Source organism: Dunckerocampus dactyliophorus, chromosome 2 (assembly GCF_027744805.1).
Source record: "Dunckerocampus dactyliophorus isolate RoL2022-P2 chromosome 2, RoL_Ddac_1.1, whole genome shotgun sequence".
Classification (NCBI taxonomy): domain Eukaryota; kingdom Metazoa; phylum Chordata; class Actinopteri; order Syngnathiformes; family Syngnathidae; genus Dunckerocampus; species Dunckerocampus dactyliophorus.
The window spans coordinates 3285001-3301630 of record NC_072820.1 but is presented as its reverse complement, the minus strand read 5'-3'; the positions used below and the strand labels follow the sequence as shown (position 1 = coordinate 3301630).

Here is a 16630-nt window from a genome sequence, read left to right as displayed (position 1 = left end):
GTGTCCTCACCTTCACAGAAACCTGGCTGACGGAGGATATACCGGACTCGGCGATCCAGTTGGAATCATTTGCTGCTTACCGGGGAGATCGGACTTTAGCGTCTGGTAAACACAGAGGTGGCGGCGTCTGTGTTTACGTAAACAAACGGTGGTGCACAGACGTACAGACGATGGAAAAGCACTGCTCGCAGGACATTGAGCTGCTGATAGTGAAATGCAGACCTTTTTATTTGCCTCGTGAGTTTAGCGCTGTGTATTTAACTGCTGTTTACATCCCACCACGAGCTAACACTGCTAATGCACTAGGCCTCCTGCATGACATCATTGATAAACACGAGACCAAACACCCAGACGCTGTATTTATTATATCTGGCGATTTCAACCACTGTAACCTCAGGACTGTCCTCCCCAAATATTACCAGCATGTGAGCTTTCCCACAAGGGAAAATAACATCCTGGACCAAGTCTACTGCAACATGAAAGGTGCTTTGAAGGCTGTTCCAAGACCCCACTTTGGTAAGGCTGACCACATCTCTATATTCCCTTATCCAACATACAGACAACTTCTTAAAAAAGCTCCCCCTGTACGTACAGCAGTTAAAGTGTGGAATGAAGAAACTGATCAAGTACTTCAGGACTGCTTTGGCTGCACAAACTGGGATGTGTTTAAAACTGCAGCGGGGAGGGAAGATTGTACTGTTGATTTGGATGAATATGCTTCTGCTGTTACTGGCTACATTAGCACATGTATAGAGACTGTTACCACCACCAAGTATTACAGAAAATACCCTAACCAAAAACAGTGGATGAACTGTGATGTAAGGGCTAAGCTACGTGCTCGTTCGACTGCATTTGTCATGGGCACCGCTGATGACTACAAAAAGGCCAGATATGACCTGAGGAGGTCCATACGGGAGGCCAAAAGACAGTACAGACAGAAGCTGGAGGGCTACTATTCCACCTCAGACCCTCGGCGCATGTGGGCGGGGCTCCAGCACATAACAGACTATCGACAGCAGAGTAGCGTAGCCACGTCCAGCCATACCACACTTCCAGATGAGCTGAACGAGTTCTATGCCCGCTTTGACACCCAAACTCCTGATGAGCAGAGAGGGTGGCTGAACCTGGGGAGCACACAGGACTCACCTCTCATGGTGACATCAGCTGATGTGCGCAGGGTTCTAAACAAAACAAACCCACGAAAAGCAGCAGGGCCAGACAACATCTCAGGACGTGCACTTCGGGTTTGCTCATCAGAGCTAGCTGATGTGCTTGCTGACATATTTAACCTGTCGCTCGCACAAGCATCTGTACCGACCTGCTTTAAGTCCACCACCATAGTGCCCGTACCCAAGAAGAGCAACGTGACCTGCTTGAATGACTATCGCCCTATAGCACTCACTCCTATTGTTATGAAGTGCTTTGAAAGAATAGTCATGACCCACATCAAAAAGAGCATCCCGGCGGCAACTGTGGACCCTCTACAGTTTGCATATCGCCAGAACCGGTCCACGGATGATGCAGTCAACACTGCCATCCACACAGCCCTTTCTCACCTACAGGGCCAGGACACATACGTCAGAATGCTATTTATAGACTATAGCTCTGCTTTTAATAGAGTCTGCCCCCACAAACTCACAAATAAGCTCCTCACACTTGGCCTGTCTCCCTCCCTCTGTAACTGGGTGTTTAACTTTCTCACAGGCAGACCCCAGTCAGTCAGAGTCCACAACTGCACATCCAGCTCAAGAATTGTGAGCACTGGGACCCCACAGGGGTGTGTGCTGAGTCCACTCCTCTACACGCTCTTCACCTACGATTGCGTGGCCTCCCAGAACAACACCAGCATCATTAAATTTGCGGATGACACTACAGTCATCGGACTGATCACTGGTGGTGTTGAAACATCATACAGAAGAGAGGTGGCGGACCTCATAGCTTGGTGTCGTGATAACAATCTCCTTCTCAATACAGATAAGACTAAAGAGATGATCATTGACCCAAGAACAAGGGAAAAGGAGCCGCATAGACCCCTGTTTATTGATGAGACTGAGGTGGAGAGGGTGAAAACCTTCAAGTTCCTTGGCACACACATCAGCGAGGACCTCACCTGGTCTCACAACACCCAACAAATGATGAAGAAGTCCCAAAGGAGACTGTACTTCCTGAGAAGACTGAGGAAATTTGGCATGTCCACCACAATCCTGAGTTGCTTCTACAGATGCACTATCGAAAGTGTCCTTACCGCCTCCATCACTGTTTGGTACGGTAACTGTACAACACGTGACAGGAAGGCACTCCAGTGGGTGATCAAGACCTCACAGAACATTGTTGGGGCAGCCCTCCCCTCACTGCAAGACATTTATACATCTAGAGTCCTACGAAGAACACACAACCTCATCAAGGACAGCACACATCCACAACACTCATTATTCACACTCCTACCGTCAGGCAGACGCTACAGGAGTTTGAAGTCCAGGACCACAAGGCTGGCAAACAGCTTTTACCCACAGGCCATCAGGCTTCTCAACGAAGCACTCGCACACGCCGCACGCAACACACGCACACACTCATAGCACTTTATTTATTTATTTATTTATTTATTTATTTGTATTATTTGCTTGTATTAATGTCTCTTCTGTTGTTGTTGCTTAATTTATTGGTATATATGTTTATGTGTTTATGTTTCTATGTTCTTATTCTTTCTCGTGTTTCCTTTCTTTTCTTGGGAGTATGAACAGAATAAGATTTTCATTGCATGGTATAACTGCTGTTTTACCATGCACATGACAATAAAACTCTTGAATCTTGAATCTTGAATCTTGAAGTATAGAAGGTAGGGCTGTGTACAAATACAGTGGTGTGAAAAAGTGATTGCCCCCTAAAGCTAATAACTGGTTGCCCCCCCCCTTAGCAGCAACAACTGCAATCAAGCGTTTGTGATAACTTGCAATGAGTCTCTTACAGCGCTGGGGAGGAATTTTGCAGAATTGTTGTCATTCAGCCACATTGAAGGCTTTTCCACTTTTACACCAGATGTAATGGGACACACACCTTCCAAAAAGTTCAACTTTTGTCTCGTCAGACCACAGAGTATCTTCCCAAAGGTCTTGGGGATCATCAAGATGTTTTCTAGCAAAATGGAGACGAGCCTTAATGTTGTTTTTGTTCAGCAGTGGTTTTGGTCTTGGAACTCTGCCATGCAGGCCGTTTTTGCCCAGTCTCTTTCTTATGGTGGAGTCATGACCTCTGACCTTAACTAAGGCAAGGTGTCCACGCTATTTTTAGGGCTTTGACCCAGCGGCAAATAAATCATACATGCTTGGCCACAGGAGACAGTCGTGGCGAAGGATGCTGGGGAGACAAAGGATGCTGTTGCCAAGGCGCCGTGTGGAGAAAGACCCGTGCATCCCTGCTCCATGCCAGGGCATTAAAACACATCAGTGTCAGTGAGGGAGCGTCACATGGTGAGGAAACATGAGAGAGTGTGTGTGTGCGTGTGTGTGTGTGTGTGTGTGTGCGTGTTGTAGGGATCAGCATGCTTCAGTTCACAGAAGTTTATAAAAACAGAGATTTTCTTTCTTCTATTCGTCGGATTAATGAAGATGATATTAAAACTAAACATTGTTAAGGTGCATGAATGCATCCAAAACAAACTCTGTGTGTGTGTGTGTGTGTGTGTGTGTGCTAGAAGGTTCCACATGCACTAACATTTACTGGCAAACTCTAAGAGCATTCCTGAAAAGGAGCTCAAGTCACGTGTGAAGTTCTACTCACGGGTTCCAGCAGCATGAAGGTCAGAAGGATGGAAAAGCCCCGCGCACGCATATCCTTTAAACTAAGAAAAACCATTGGTACCGGTCAGTTTTTTCTCTCCAAAAATCGGCACACCAGCAGCAGCCTGGGCTGACGTTCGGATGGTTTGGCTACAGGTCCTGACTTGGCTGACTTCGTGCGTTCTTGCGCACGGAGGGCACGAGCGCGAATGGCTGCGGTGGTGACGTCTCCTCCCACTTTGTTGAAAGTGAGTGACAAGCAGCCAATGAGACGTCATTGTGAGCTCATCGACACACGGACACACCTTCTGTTTCATTTTTACTTCATGTCCAAAAAAAACAGACGCAATTTATGTTCCGTCTTCACACAATTGCAACTCGTGAGGGAAGCTCACCTGCTCAATCCGATCCCTGCGGAACATAAACGTTCATGTGTCCATTCAACTGTATTTTAAAGGCATCTTCGGTACAATTCCAATCGTTTTTGACATTTTCTTAAGCAAAAATGGCTGCATTTACACATTTCCTGATCAAATACAGGACAGAAACCTAAAATGAGACTGCCGCACGAGTCTCTTTTTGCAGGTAAAATGTTTATTTTTATTATAATAATGGCTGCCGTGCAGTGACAACGCTCAGCACAAAGCGCGCGCCTGGGCTAAATAGAAGTGGAACTGAAATTAGCGACAGATGCGCGAGGAAAACGCAACGCAGGAAAACACAGAACAAGACAAAGCAGGACGAACTGCCAAAATAAGAGCATCACAATAGGAACTAAGGCATAAAAAAGCGGGAAAAAAGCAAACTGTCACGCTGACAAACACCCGAGGCGTGACAGAAATGTCATACGATGAGGCGATGCAGTACCTCGCCGCATCCTGAAGGGGTGGGGGCGTGCGTGAGCTGGAAGGTGCTTGTCACCGCCGTAATTCCAAAGAGAGGGAACGCCTGTGTTTACTTTTTTCGATGTTGTTTTTGTTGGAGACCGTATATGCTACTTCAGTTTTTTATTGTTATTTCTGATGGGTTGGTGCAGCGGTGTCCAAAGTGTGGCCCCGGGGCCATTTGCGGCCTGCAGCTATTTTTTTAATGGCCCTCAGCACATTCTAAAAATAGGAAAACTGAAAAAAACTTAAAAAAAAAAAAACACCAAAAGTGGAAGAAAAGAGCAGTCATTTTGTGCGAATGATGTCAAACTATTAGGAGAATAAAGTTGTACTAGTGGAAAAAAACATGTACAAGCATAAAGTCGGAATATTATGAGGGAAATTATTTTTAGAAGCATAAAGTTCAAATAATAAAAAAAAACATGTTATTTTTTCAAAGGTTTATGAGAAAACAAAGCAAAGAATAAATGTGCAATTAGGTTGGGAAAAAAAGTTCTAATATTACGAGAATAAAGTCCAAATATTTTGGGATAAAACATTTTTTTTATTGGTCCACGGCACATTCTAAAAAAAACAACACAATCAAACAAGAAAATGGAAAAAAAAGTAGAAATATGAAATAAAAACCAGCAGTAATTTCACAAGAACAATGTTGAAATTCTAGGAGAATAAAGTCAGAATATCACGAGAATAAAGTTGGAATGTTGGAATGTATAAAAAAAAAATGAATGTGATTAAAATTAAAAATGAAATAAATCAAATGAAAAGAAAAATTTTAGTTAAAGTTGAAATATGAACAAAAAAGGCGTTATTTTCTGAAGTCGTTGCCGTTGTTGGAAAGTTTCTGTTACTTTACTTTTTGAACGTTGCGTGGCGGTCGCACGGTCGGGTCCCTCGGCGGATGGATGGATGTTGTTTTTGGGGTACCCGCTGGTTGCGTTGGCCGGTTTTACTTACGTTCTATAAACGTTAGGTGTCGTTTGTGGTTATCTTGGTCTTATCCATGGATTACTCGTACCTGCACGTGCATGAGCATATTGGCCTTAATGACTGAACGGAGCAGGCAAATTTGGCAGGATTTGAAAGTTTACTGCAACACGTAAAATCAGAAAATAAAACATGATTTGACGTTTACAAGGTATAAGGAAGAAGAATCCTGTACAATGCCAAGTCACATGACAAGTGCAGTTCTTACTGGACTAGCTGAAGTGTTACACAGTATAACACATTGTTTTGTACTGCTTTAGCATTTTCTTGTGTTATGTTAGAACTGGCAAAGGGAACATGTTGAACACAGGAAGGGAACAAATGTATTAGCAACTGACGTGAGACCAAGAGGGGGTAGGACTGAATGAGCTTTGCTTCTTCGCTTCATTGTCAGCTGTGGTGTGTGATGTATAAGTCAAATCTATGTAAGTATGTCCAAGTAAAAGTAGACCATTACCACTCTTTAATATGATGGCATTTATAGCAGGGGTGTCCACAGTGCGGCCCGGTGGCCATTTGAGGCCGCAGCCGTTTCTTTTATTGGTCCGCGGCACGTTCTAAAAAACAAGAAAACTGAAAAAAACCAAATAAATCAACAGCAAAAATCGAAAATTCAGCAGTAATTTTACAATAATAAAGTCAAAATATCATGAGAAAAAAAATGTATTTAAAATTTTTCTATTTTCTTGTGTCTCACGTCTTGCCTTGGTTGATTTGTTTGATTGTGTGATTAAGTGATTGAGCTCATTATGACACTTTTGCAGGGCTGCTGGAAATGTGAATTTCTCTTGGAGTTTAATAAAGTATCTATCGAGCGATCTATCTATCTATCTATCTATCTATCTATCTATCTATCTATCTATCTATCTACTGTATCTATCTATTCTAAGAAATAAACACAACAAAATAAAGTTGTCATTGGGGAAAAAGCTATAATATTACAGGAATAAAGTCATAATATCACACAAAGAACATTTACAAAGATTATTTAAGAAGAAAAAAGCAAAACTGAGCGGAAGATTTAAAAGAACGACAGGAAAAATGGGAAGAAAGACTGAAGTTGATACTACAATAATAATATCCTTTTGCACCTGCATTGCAAAGCTGAGATGCAGTTTTTCCTGAAATAGATCGAACTTCTCAGCATAGCTTGACAAAATAAAGTGGCCCTTGCATCCTTTTTTTCACCATGTGGCCCTCAGTGGAAAAAGTTTGGACACCCCTGATTTACACATGAGGTAGCCTACCGTGCACGCTTCACAAGCACACAACATATCACCTTGAAACTAATGTAGCTTAGCTCTACACCAACCTCATTTATCAAACATAATATTTCTCTAAAGTATGGCAGGATTGGACCCGCCAACTAAAATGTGAGCTGCAGTTGTTAAAAGCAGCATTTGTTGGCAGAGCACGCCTGCAAACAACACAGCAACCTTGAGACGCTTTCATAATACTGACAACTATTCCAATGAGTTTATTGTGAGCGTGTTTGTTTTGATTTATTGCATCACGCTCTGCAGACGAGCATATATACATACCGTGTGTACTTCAGGCTCCCACGTTTACTGCTGCTCAAAGATAAGATAAAAGCTGACCAGCGGTGTCCAAAGGGTGGCGTGCAGCAAAAAAAAAGTTGAAAACAAGAGCAAGAAGGCTGATTTCTTTTTTTTGCATGTTCGCCACACTTAAATGTTTCAGATCATCAAACACTAAAATGACTTAAATGACACTTTTTATTATTAAGGGAGAAAAAGAATCCACACCTACTGTACATGGCCCTGTGTGGAAAAGTGATTGCCCCCTAAAGCTAATAACTGTCTGGGCCCCCCTTAGCAGCAACAACTGCAATCAAGCGTTTGTGATAACTTGCAATGAGTCTCTTACAGCGCTGGGGAGGAATTTTGCAGAATTGTTGTCATTCAGCCACATTGGAGGGGTTTCCAGCATGAAGCGCCTTTTTAAGGTCATGCCACAGCATCTCAATAGGATTCAGGTCAGGACTTGGACTAGACCACTCCAAAGTCTTCATTTTGTTTTTCTTCAGCCATTCAGAGGTGGACTTGCTGGTGTGTTTTGGATCATTGTCCTGCTGCAGAACCCAAGTTGGTTTCAGCTTGAGGTCACCAACAGATGGCCGGACATTCTCCTTCAGGATTTTTTGGTAGAAAGCAGAATTCATGGTTCCATTTATCACAGCAAGTCTTCCAGGTCCCGAAGCAGCAAAACAGCCCCAGACCATCACACTACCACCACCATATTTTACTGTTGCTATGATGAAATGTGGCATTACTTTTACGCCAGATGTAATGGGACACACACTTTCCACAATCTTCAACTTTTGCCTCGTCAGACCACAGAGTATTTTCCCAAAGGTCTTGGGGATCATCAAGATGTTTTCTGGCAAAATGGAGACGAGCCTTAATGTTCTTTTTGTTCAGCAGTGGTTTTAGTCTTGGAACTCTGCCATGCAGGTCGTTTTTGCCCAGTGTCTTTGTTATGGTGGAGTCATGAACACTGACCTTAACTGAGGCAAGTGAGGCCTGCAGTTCTTTGGATGTTGTTGTGGGGTCTTTTGTGACCTCTTGGATGTGTCATTGCTGCGCTCTTGGGGTCATTTTGGTCGGCCGGTCACTCCACTCCTGATCACCACTGGCTCTCACTGTGGTTTGCTGGAGTCCCAAAGCTTTAGAAATGGCTTTATAACCTTTTCCACACTCATAGATCTCAATTCATCTCAGTTATGTTTTAACAGTGGGAGGCAATCACTTTTTCACACCAAGTATCGATACCGAGTGGCATTTTTTCAGTTCTCTTCAATGTTTTTTTTTACAAATAAATGTTATTTGCCAAATCATTTAATATACGACAATGTACTATTTTATTTTCTTTTTAGTTGACTAGTAGATGAGTAGATGAGATTTCCTCTAAACAAACCACCATGTGAGCAGTTGATCGTCCCAAAGATGTGTTTTCAGCGCACGGGTGCTTTTACTCACCCGAGTTTCCCGACACTTGGTGGGATGCGTGGGATGCGTGCGGTTCTTGGAAAAAAATGAAGGAATTTCTTGTGTGCTCCCAGCGCGCCAACGTTACTCACTACACGTGTGCTGACACGACGTCTCACAAGACCATTTATTTACACTTGACGAGGCTCTTGAGGTCTTCGGTTGGAAAGTTTGATGTCTGAGCCACTTGTGCACAATAGGAACCCCCCCCCCCCCCCATACTGAAAACTGTTTGGACTTTTTTTTTTTTTTCCAACATCCTTGAATGAGTTTTAGTGATTTTGCTTTCAATTTTATTTTGAATAAAACATCTGAATAAAACACACAACAAAAATATTGAACCATTTATCAATTAGTCATTTATTTTTCAAATAAAACTAACATAACAAAATGTTGTTACATTGTATTATATTGCTGTATTCATTAATAAAAATATGAACAAAAACACACAACAGCAAAAATGGGAACAAGAAGTTAATTTTACAAGAATAAATTTAAAATATTAACGTGAAAAAAAATCTAATCTAACGAGGAAAAAGTTTTATTTTTACAAGAATAACATCGTAATAGAATGAAATTGAAATTGCTGGAAGTTTGGTTTTTAAAAAAACAACTATAATTTTCAACTATTTTATTTGATATTACTTTCATAAGAAATGATAAGAAATGATTGTTAAATTGTTTGATATTTTTGCTGCTTTTGTGTGTTGTACACTAAAATTATAGTTGAATTTCATTTTCGTAAATAAAATATTTTGGAAAATAAAATTAGTTGACTTGAATTTTCTTTTGCTTCATTTTCTTTTGTTTCATTTCTTTTAGTTTAATTTAATTCAATTCTTGAATATTCAATTCAAGTCTTACAAATTTTAATTAAAATGATTACATTGAAATAAAATAAAATAAATTAATAAATTAACTATAAAAGAAAGTTAATTATTAAAAATTACAAAATATAAATTACAAAAAATATAATTTAACTGACAACTAAATTAATTATAAAACATTTGAATTAAAAAAAACATTAAATAATTTAATACAAATTATAAAATTATAATTAAATTGTTAAACATAATTAAGTTATTTAAACATGTCATTAGATGACTATTTGCTGTCATTCAAATTCTTTGGCATTTTGTCTCCAAGACCCTGCTGGAGATCTAACATTACATAACTAGAACAATATGAACAACACAACCAAATACGCAAACATTTGTCAAAATAAACAGACGACAACTGAAAAAAATCAATAGGATATCGATACTGTCCTCGGCATCGTTACGTTGCTCTTTGGATCGACCCGACTCGGCCGCTTCTTTTTCACACCTTGACAAAGGAAAGCAGCAATAACCAATTGATAATGATGGCTGGTCGACACTTTTAAAAGAAGATGTGTGTTTAGCGTCACACACTGTTTGCTGAGAGATCACCAGGCTGGCAGTCGGCACACAAAAAGTCAAGAGACGGACGTGGAAGAAAAGGGAAGTGTGCCACGCTTGATGTAATGTTGCACGACTCGGTCAGTCGCAGTGACGTTCATGGCTCCGCAAACTCACAGTGGACATGAATGAAGACAGCGTGTCACACACAGCATGCGGTGCCGCGGCATTACGTCCTCCGTTTGGTTTTCCAGGATGGAGGACGCCAACACAGACATCACAACCAGGCTGTGCGAAGTGATGACAGCCGCTTTGATGTTTCGTAAAGATATGCTAAGAAGTTAGAAGAAAAAAAGCCAGTTATTAGTATCAGCTTCACTCTCTGCTCTCCCCACCCGCCCCCCCCTCTGCTGCTGTTTAACACCACAATGTGCAACATTGCCCACCTCTGGTGGAAACATACGACCGAGTATTAGGGCCACAAAAAAATGATCTGAGCTTTCAAGAATAACGTTGTAAATTTACGAGGAAAAACTAATGGGAAGGAAGTCTCACATTTACGAGAGTAAATCGTAAATTTGAGAGAAAAAAATGACAATATTCCGAGCATAGTCATACATTTAAGAGAAGAAAAAAAAACGTAATATTCCGAGAATAAAGTCGTAAATTTATGAGAAAAAAATCATAATATTATGAGAATACTTTTTTATTTAATTCTCGTAAATTTACGACTTTATCCTCATATTACATGTTTTTTCGTAAATTTAAAACTTTATTCTCACATTACACGTTTTTTCTTGTAAATTCGCGACTTTATTCTCGTAATATTATGAGTTTTCTCTCGTATATTTAAGACTGTATCCTCGTAATATTATGACCTTATTCCCGTATCTTGTAAATCAAGACTTTATTCTCGTAATATTATTAATTTTTTTCTCGTAAAGTAAGACTTTATTCTCGTAATATTCCGAGTTTTTTCTCGTAAATTTACGACTGTATCCTCGTAATATTATGAGGGTTTTCTTGTATCTCGTAAATTAAGACTTTATTCTTGTAATATTATGAGTTTTCTCTCGTAAATTTACGACTATATTCTTATAATATTACGAGTTTTTTTCTCGTGAATGTACGACTTTATCCTCGTAATATTAAGAGTTTTTTTCTCGTAAATTTACGACTGTATCCTCGTAATATTATGAGGGTTTTCCCGTATCTCGTAAATTAAGACTTTATTCTTGTAATATTATGAGTTTTCTCTCGTAAATTTACGACTATATTCTCATAATATTACGAGTTTTTTTCTCGTAAATGTAGGACTTGGAAGGACTTTTGTGCCACTGCATGACTGTGTGCCAGCGTGAAACAGCTAAGTCAACACAGGTCGAGATGTTTAATATGATTGATATGTGATGTGAACCCTGACCTCACCACCATTAATTGAGGTCCTCTCACCTCACGGGTATTTTTAATGGAGGAATTAAGTTGCAACACCGGTGTTAACACTAAGCTCGTATTCTTGAATGAAGTTGAATTACAATATAAAAATGGTCAACCAAAAAGCGAAATCCTAGTGTTGGAGACGTGCCTTTGTCCCACTGCCCTACACGCCGCAGGCCTGCAACTCTATTGACACACTATACAAACATGAAGTACATTTGGGTCATGTAAACATACCTGACTCGACGTTCTTTCTCTCAGTTAGCTACGTAGAACGCTTTCCATTATGCTACATTTACATGGATATCATTTGTTGTGTGCTGCTAGTTAAACCCTCAATAAAGGTGATAAATATTAGATAAACATGCACTCTTTGCTATTAAATGAACCACAAATATATGGGGAAACAAACTATATGTACTTCCACCTTGTTGACCTATAACATGGTGAAATAATCATATCGTGCTTACATTGGAATACATTATGAATGTAATATTATTAAGTTAACATTGCGACATCACATTTGCATTATATTCATAGAGGAAGGTTAATTCAAGGAACGCTTGCGTACTTTTACTTCACGGGGTAATAATATGTAAAAAAAAAAACATGTGACTGATGTATGTAGTTTATATATTGTATTTTTGCATTGTTTATCTTATAGCATAGTTTATTCATTGCTTACTGTGACGTGTTTTCCCTTTTGTATTATTTCTGATATTACGTGTGTGTCTGGCATTCATTGTAGACAGCAAAAAAACTTGTTTACTGCGCACTTGACAGTATCTTATCTTGTGTCCGCCAGCAGCTTTTTAGCGACACGAGGCTTGCCGGTTGTTTAATAGGAAAGACATTGCTGCTATCTGCTGGCTATCTATTTTTACTACATTCCAAGCAATATTCCAATTGGCTGCGCAAAAGTGACGTAACACTCACAGGAAATAGAGAAATAGGGAAGCGCCAGTGTGTTAATGAGATGAGCCCTGCGATTGGCTGGCGACCAGTCCAGGGTGTCTCCCTCATAGACACCGCATCGAGTTGGTTTTGTCCACTGCTGCGACACGTCAACGTCGCCGCCATATTGGATGTCAAGGCTGCGAAGTTTAAGTTATTGCATTACACATACATTTTTTCTAGAAAGGCGTTTTATGAAAGTACGCACATTTATTTGTATGAATTTACAGCGTAGCCTTGACACATCCAATATGGCGGCGACGTTGACGTGCGGCTTAGCGCTCGATGCGGCGTCGATGCCTATGGTCTCTCGCCCCTCGGCCAAAGTCCGATGAGTTAATGGAAAAGTTAATTACGGTGAAATTAACAGAATATTCAGGATATTTTAGGAACTATCCGGCGTACATGACGCACAGAGAGCTGTTACGGATTTTTTTAAGACACATGGTTATATAATAGATCTTTTTTATTTAGTACCGACTGTAAACTACGTGACATGCTCCAATACAGTAGGTGGCGGTATGCACCATTAAAGTCATGGCTGCAATCCGCCAGTATGAAGAAGACGAAGACGAACAAGGAAATGAAAGAAAAAAAACAGCTCTGGTTTAGACTTTGTTCATGCGGGTAGTTACTTTTGATTTTTTAAATGGTTGATTTTCACGGAAACTTAATTTCCTGATAACTTTCAAAAAGAAACAGTGCTTTTTAGTAGTTTACTAGTTTGTGTTGGCTTGTTTCTAGACAGAAATGGGCGACTTCTCTATCAGCACTTTGGTTTTATTAGGAGTAGGATCCAGTTTTGCCTTTTCAGGCTTGTTCCATCATTTATACCAACAGAAGAAAAAGGAGTTGACGAAGCTGAAGGTAAAAGTTGATGCCCTTAAAAAAATTGCCAGTTTGACTTTTAATTTGGTTTTATTTTGTCGTAATGGTGATTCACGTTTAGGAGATACCGGTGTTCAGACCAGACGAACATTTGTACACAGTGCTGAAATCATCTCCCCACAGGAGGCTACAGTATGTTGCAGTAGAAGGTAGCGAAAAGAAATGGTAAAGAAATGTTGTTTCCTGAGTGATAAATGTGATTATGTTTCAAGGCCTTGTCCAGGCAGGTGAGAAGCCTCTAAGCAGCCAGTTTGTCCCAAGGTGCTTTGGTGTGCTTCAGAAGATAGTAGTCCAGGAACATGGTGAATACTGGAACTCCCTCACTAAAACATGGTACATTCTCAATCTTCCTTTATTACGTCTGCTTTGTACCAGCATGTTGTCTGATAACATTCCCATTGGCTCTAGGAGCTCTCGGCGGATGAACAGTAGAGAAACCAACAACTCTGTGCCCTTCTCTCTTGTATGCCCTGGCTCCTACATCACCGACTTTGAGGTGAAGGTGCAGGAACCCTCGGAGGGCTCGGGGTATTTCCTGGAGCGGGTTTACCACCGAGTGAGACGTGCCGAGGAAGGCTTGGTGAACGTGGTGTTGCAGGGCATCAGCGGCGAACGACCCGTGGCTATGGAGGAGAGCGAGGAGATGCTGCGGGTGGGCAGCATCTTGACTGTATTTGGGGAGGTGGTTATGGAGGGAGGCCATGGCAGGGTGCAGGCGCCGAAAGATGGCCGCGAGTACCTCCTAATACCCACTCCCTACAAGAGCTACATCGAGCGACATGAGAGATCAGCCAGCATGTGGAAGAAGCTGACTGCTGTTACGGGCATCACTGGAGCATCTCTGCTAGCCGGTGTCATTTACAGCATGGTGGGAACACAGGACGATAGATCCAAATAGATGTGTTTTCAGTGCAGTCTTGACTCAAAGATGTTACATGGGGCGATTAACGGATGGAATCACCCTGTTGGATCTACTGTATCTACTCTACAAATATATGGACCAATGTCTAAAAGCCAAACTACTGAATCAGTCAATCAAGGGAGATAAGGGATGAATGAGATGTGATTGATTTATTTTTAGAATAAAACCTTTTCTTGTTAATTCATGCATTGTTATTGCATTTTAACACTGAACATTGTAATTAGAGAATGTTGTACCTAATTTCATTGTTGCACGTTGTCAAGAGGGGAGCTTTTTTTTTTTTTAATAAAGGATCATTTCACAGCACGCAGAGTTAAAACTAAATGTTGTACAGAAAATAACGTGTATGCGGAAGAGTGTGTAAATGTGGCAACTCAAGTTTTTTGTCTCCATTGACCCTTCTGCGATGCAGGTTATTCCCTGTCCTCCTCTGAAGACTCCTCGGCTTCCTCCAGCCACTGGATGAACTTCAGAAGCTGCAAGGAGAGCAGAGGAAGACACATTGAAATGGGAATGGATGGTTGTAGATGACCACAATCCACTCCCCTCCCCTGGACACCCCATAGCTGTTGGGTTAGGTGTTTATGTACCATTATGTATATTGTACTAAGCCATTATATTTTTATAATTATATCATCCATGCATTCTTCTGCTTGATTTGATCAGACAGTGGATCAGATCTTGTGCAGGTTCACGGCCAAGACAAGGGATCTTGGTCTCAAAAAGGTTGGTGACCACTTATCTATCCAATACTGATCCAATACTCTGCTCCTTCAGCAGCAGACTGTTACACCCACGGTGTAAGGAGAGGTTCCGCAGGTCCTTCATACCGACCGCTGTCAGGCTCTACAACACCTGCACCACCTGAACCATGTTGTGGTCACTATGTATTCTTTACACTGTATTCTTTACTTGCTTATCTTGCTTGCTGCTGTAACAAGTGAATTTCCCCGCTGTGGGATAAATAAAGTACAAATACTGATGCTTATGGACACTCATTTTAGCGAGATAATGCAATACTTTTTGCGATATCATCACATTAAATGTTTACATTAACAGCATTGTACTTCCGCTACTTACGTGATCAAACTTCAAATTAAGAGCAACTCATTCGTTGAGTGATACGACAGTTTACTTACAGGACAAGCAGTGCAAACAAGTGAAGGAATCCCACGTATGGCTAGTCGGTGTATTTCCTTTCAAGTACCAGTAATCAAAGAGATGCGTTTCCAGCGACACTAGCTAGAACCGGATGTTAGCATTTTATTTTCAAAAGACGAGCCCAACAACCATCACGGAATTGCACACTTGCTCCTATAGTTACAGTAACACTTTATACGTCTACAATTGTGCAGTAAGGGATGCGCTGATGCTGAAGATGGAAATTAAATGATGCATCTCCACCCGATTTTCGCTATTTGGAGGCAAGCTATGACCGGAAGTGTGTCCCGTAGCTTCACATGATTTAGCAATATAACGATCTCGCAAAAGTTAGTCTTTTTTGTTATAAATATAGTACACACACACATATATACATACAGTATATATATACATATATACATATACATATACTGTACATATATATATATACATATATATATGTGTGTGTATATATACACATACATATACAGTACATACAGTATACATATATATATATATACATATACATACATATATATACACACATATATACATATATACACATGTATATATATATATACACACATATATATATACATATATATATATATATACACATATATACATATACACATATATACACATATATACACATATACACATATATATACACACACACACACATATATATACACATATATATACACACACACACACACACACATATATACACACACACACACACACACACATATATATACACACACACACATACACATATATATACACACACATACACATATATATATACACACATACACATATATATACACACACACACACACACACATATATATACACACACACACACACACACACACATATATATACACACACACATATATATATATATATATATATATATACACACAGTATATATACATATATACATATACTGTATACAGACCCTTTCCAAAAAATTTGAATGTCATGGAAAAGTTGTTTAATTTCCATAATTCCATTCAAAAAGTTAAACTTTCATAGATTATAGATTCAGGGCCCACAATTTAAACGATTTCAAGTGTTTATTTGTTTATTTTTACGTAATTTGGGCTTCCAGCTCATTAAACCCATGAAAACAGGAATTCAAAAAATTAGAATACTGTGAAGAAATCACCATTTACTTCTCAATTTTTGCAGGAAAAAAAGAAAGAAATTAGGATCACATCAAATCAATCAAAATATGGTACTT

At 40.0% G+C, this 16630-nt stretch overlaps 3 protein-coding genes across 5 annotated transcripts in view; 1 reads left to right on the top strand and 2 right to left on the bottom strand.

Annotated features, from left to right (window-relative positions):
• The window catches only part of LOC129177233 (vasoactive intestinal polypeptide receptor-like), a 37985-nt gene extending 34016 nt beyond the window's left edge, over nucleotides 1-3969 (bottom strand). For both annotated transcript variants that reach the window (XR_008569599.1, XM_054768127.1), the window contains exon 1: nucleotides 3778-3969. Coding sequence is in view for 1 of the 2 variants with exons in the window: in XM_054768127.1 (XP_054624102.1) it covers nucleotides 3778-3852 (75 nt within the window). In the remaining variant the exon portion in view is untranslated. The remainder of the gene's footprint in view (nucleotides 1-3777) is intronic.
• A 6464-nt stretch (nucleotides 3970-10433) lies between these two features.
• The window catches only part of eif2b5 (eukaryotic translation initiation factor 2B, subunit 5 epsilon), a 19651-nt gene continuing 13454 nt past the window's right edge, over nucleotides 10434-16630 (bottom strand). The window contains exon 16 of the mRNA XM_054768176.1: nucleotides 10434-14714. Coding sequence (XP_054624151.1) covers nucleotides 14652-14714 — 63 coding nt within the window. The 3' untranslated portion in view covers nucleotides 10434-14651. The remainder of the gene's footprint in view (nucleotides 14715-16630) is intronic.
• LOC129177258 (mitochondrial ubiquitin ligase activator of nfkb 1-A) lies at nucleotides 12788-15202 on the top strand. Of its 2 annotated transcripts, XM_054768178.1 has the most exons (4): nucleotides 12804-13295; nucleotides 13378-13465; nucleotides 13529-13649; nucleotides 13725-15202. In XM_054768178.1, the coding sequence occupies exons 1-4, from the start codon at nucleotides 13179-13181 to the stop codon at nucleotides 14212-14214; spliced, it is 816 nt and encodes a 271-aa protein (XP_054624153.1). In that variant the 5' UTR covers nucleotides 12804-13178; the 3' UTR covers nucleotides 14215-15202. The 2 variants fall into 2 exon arrangements, with proteins under 2 accessions (XP_054624152.1, XP_054624153.1); XM_054768177.1 differs by having other exon boundaries at nucleotides 12788-13295; nucleotides 13529-15202.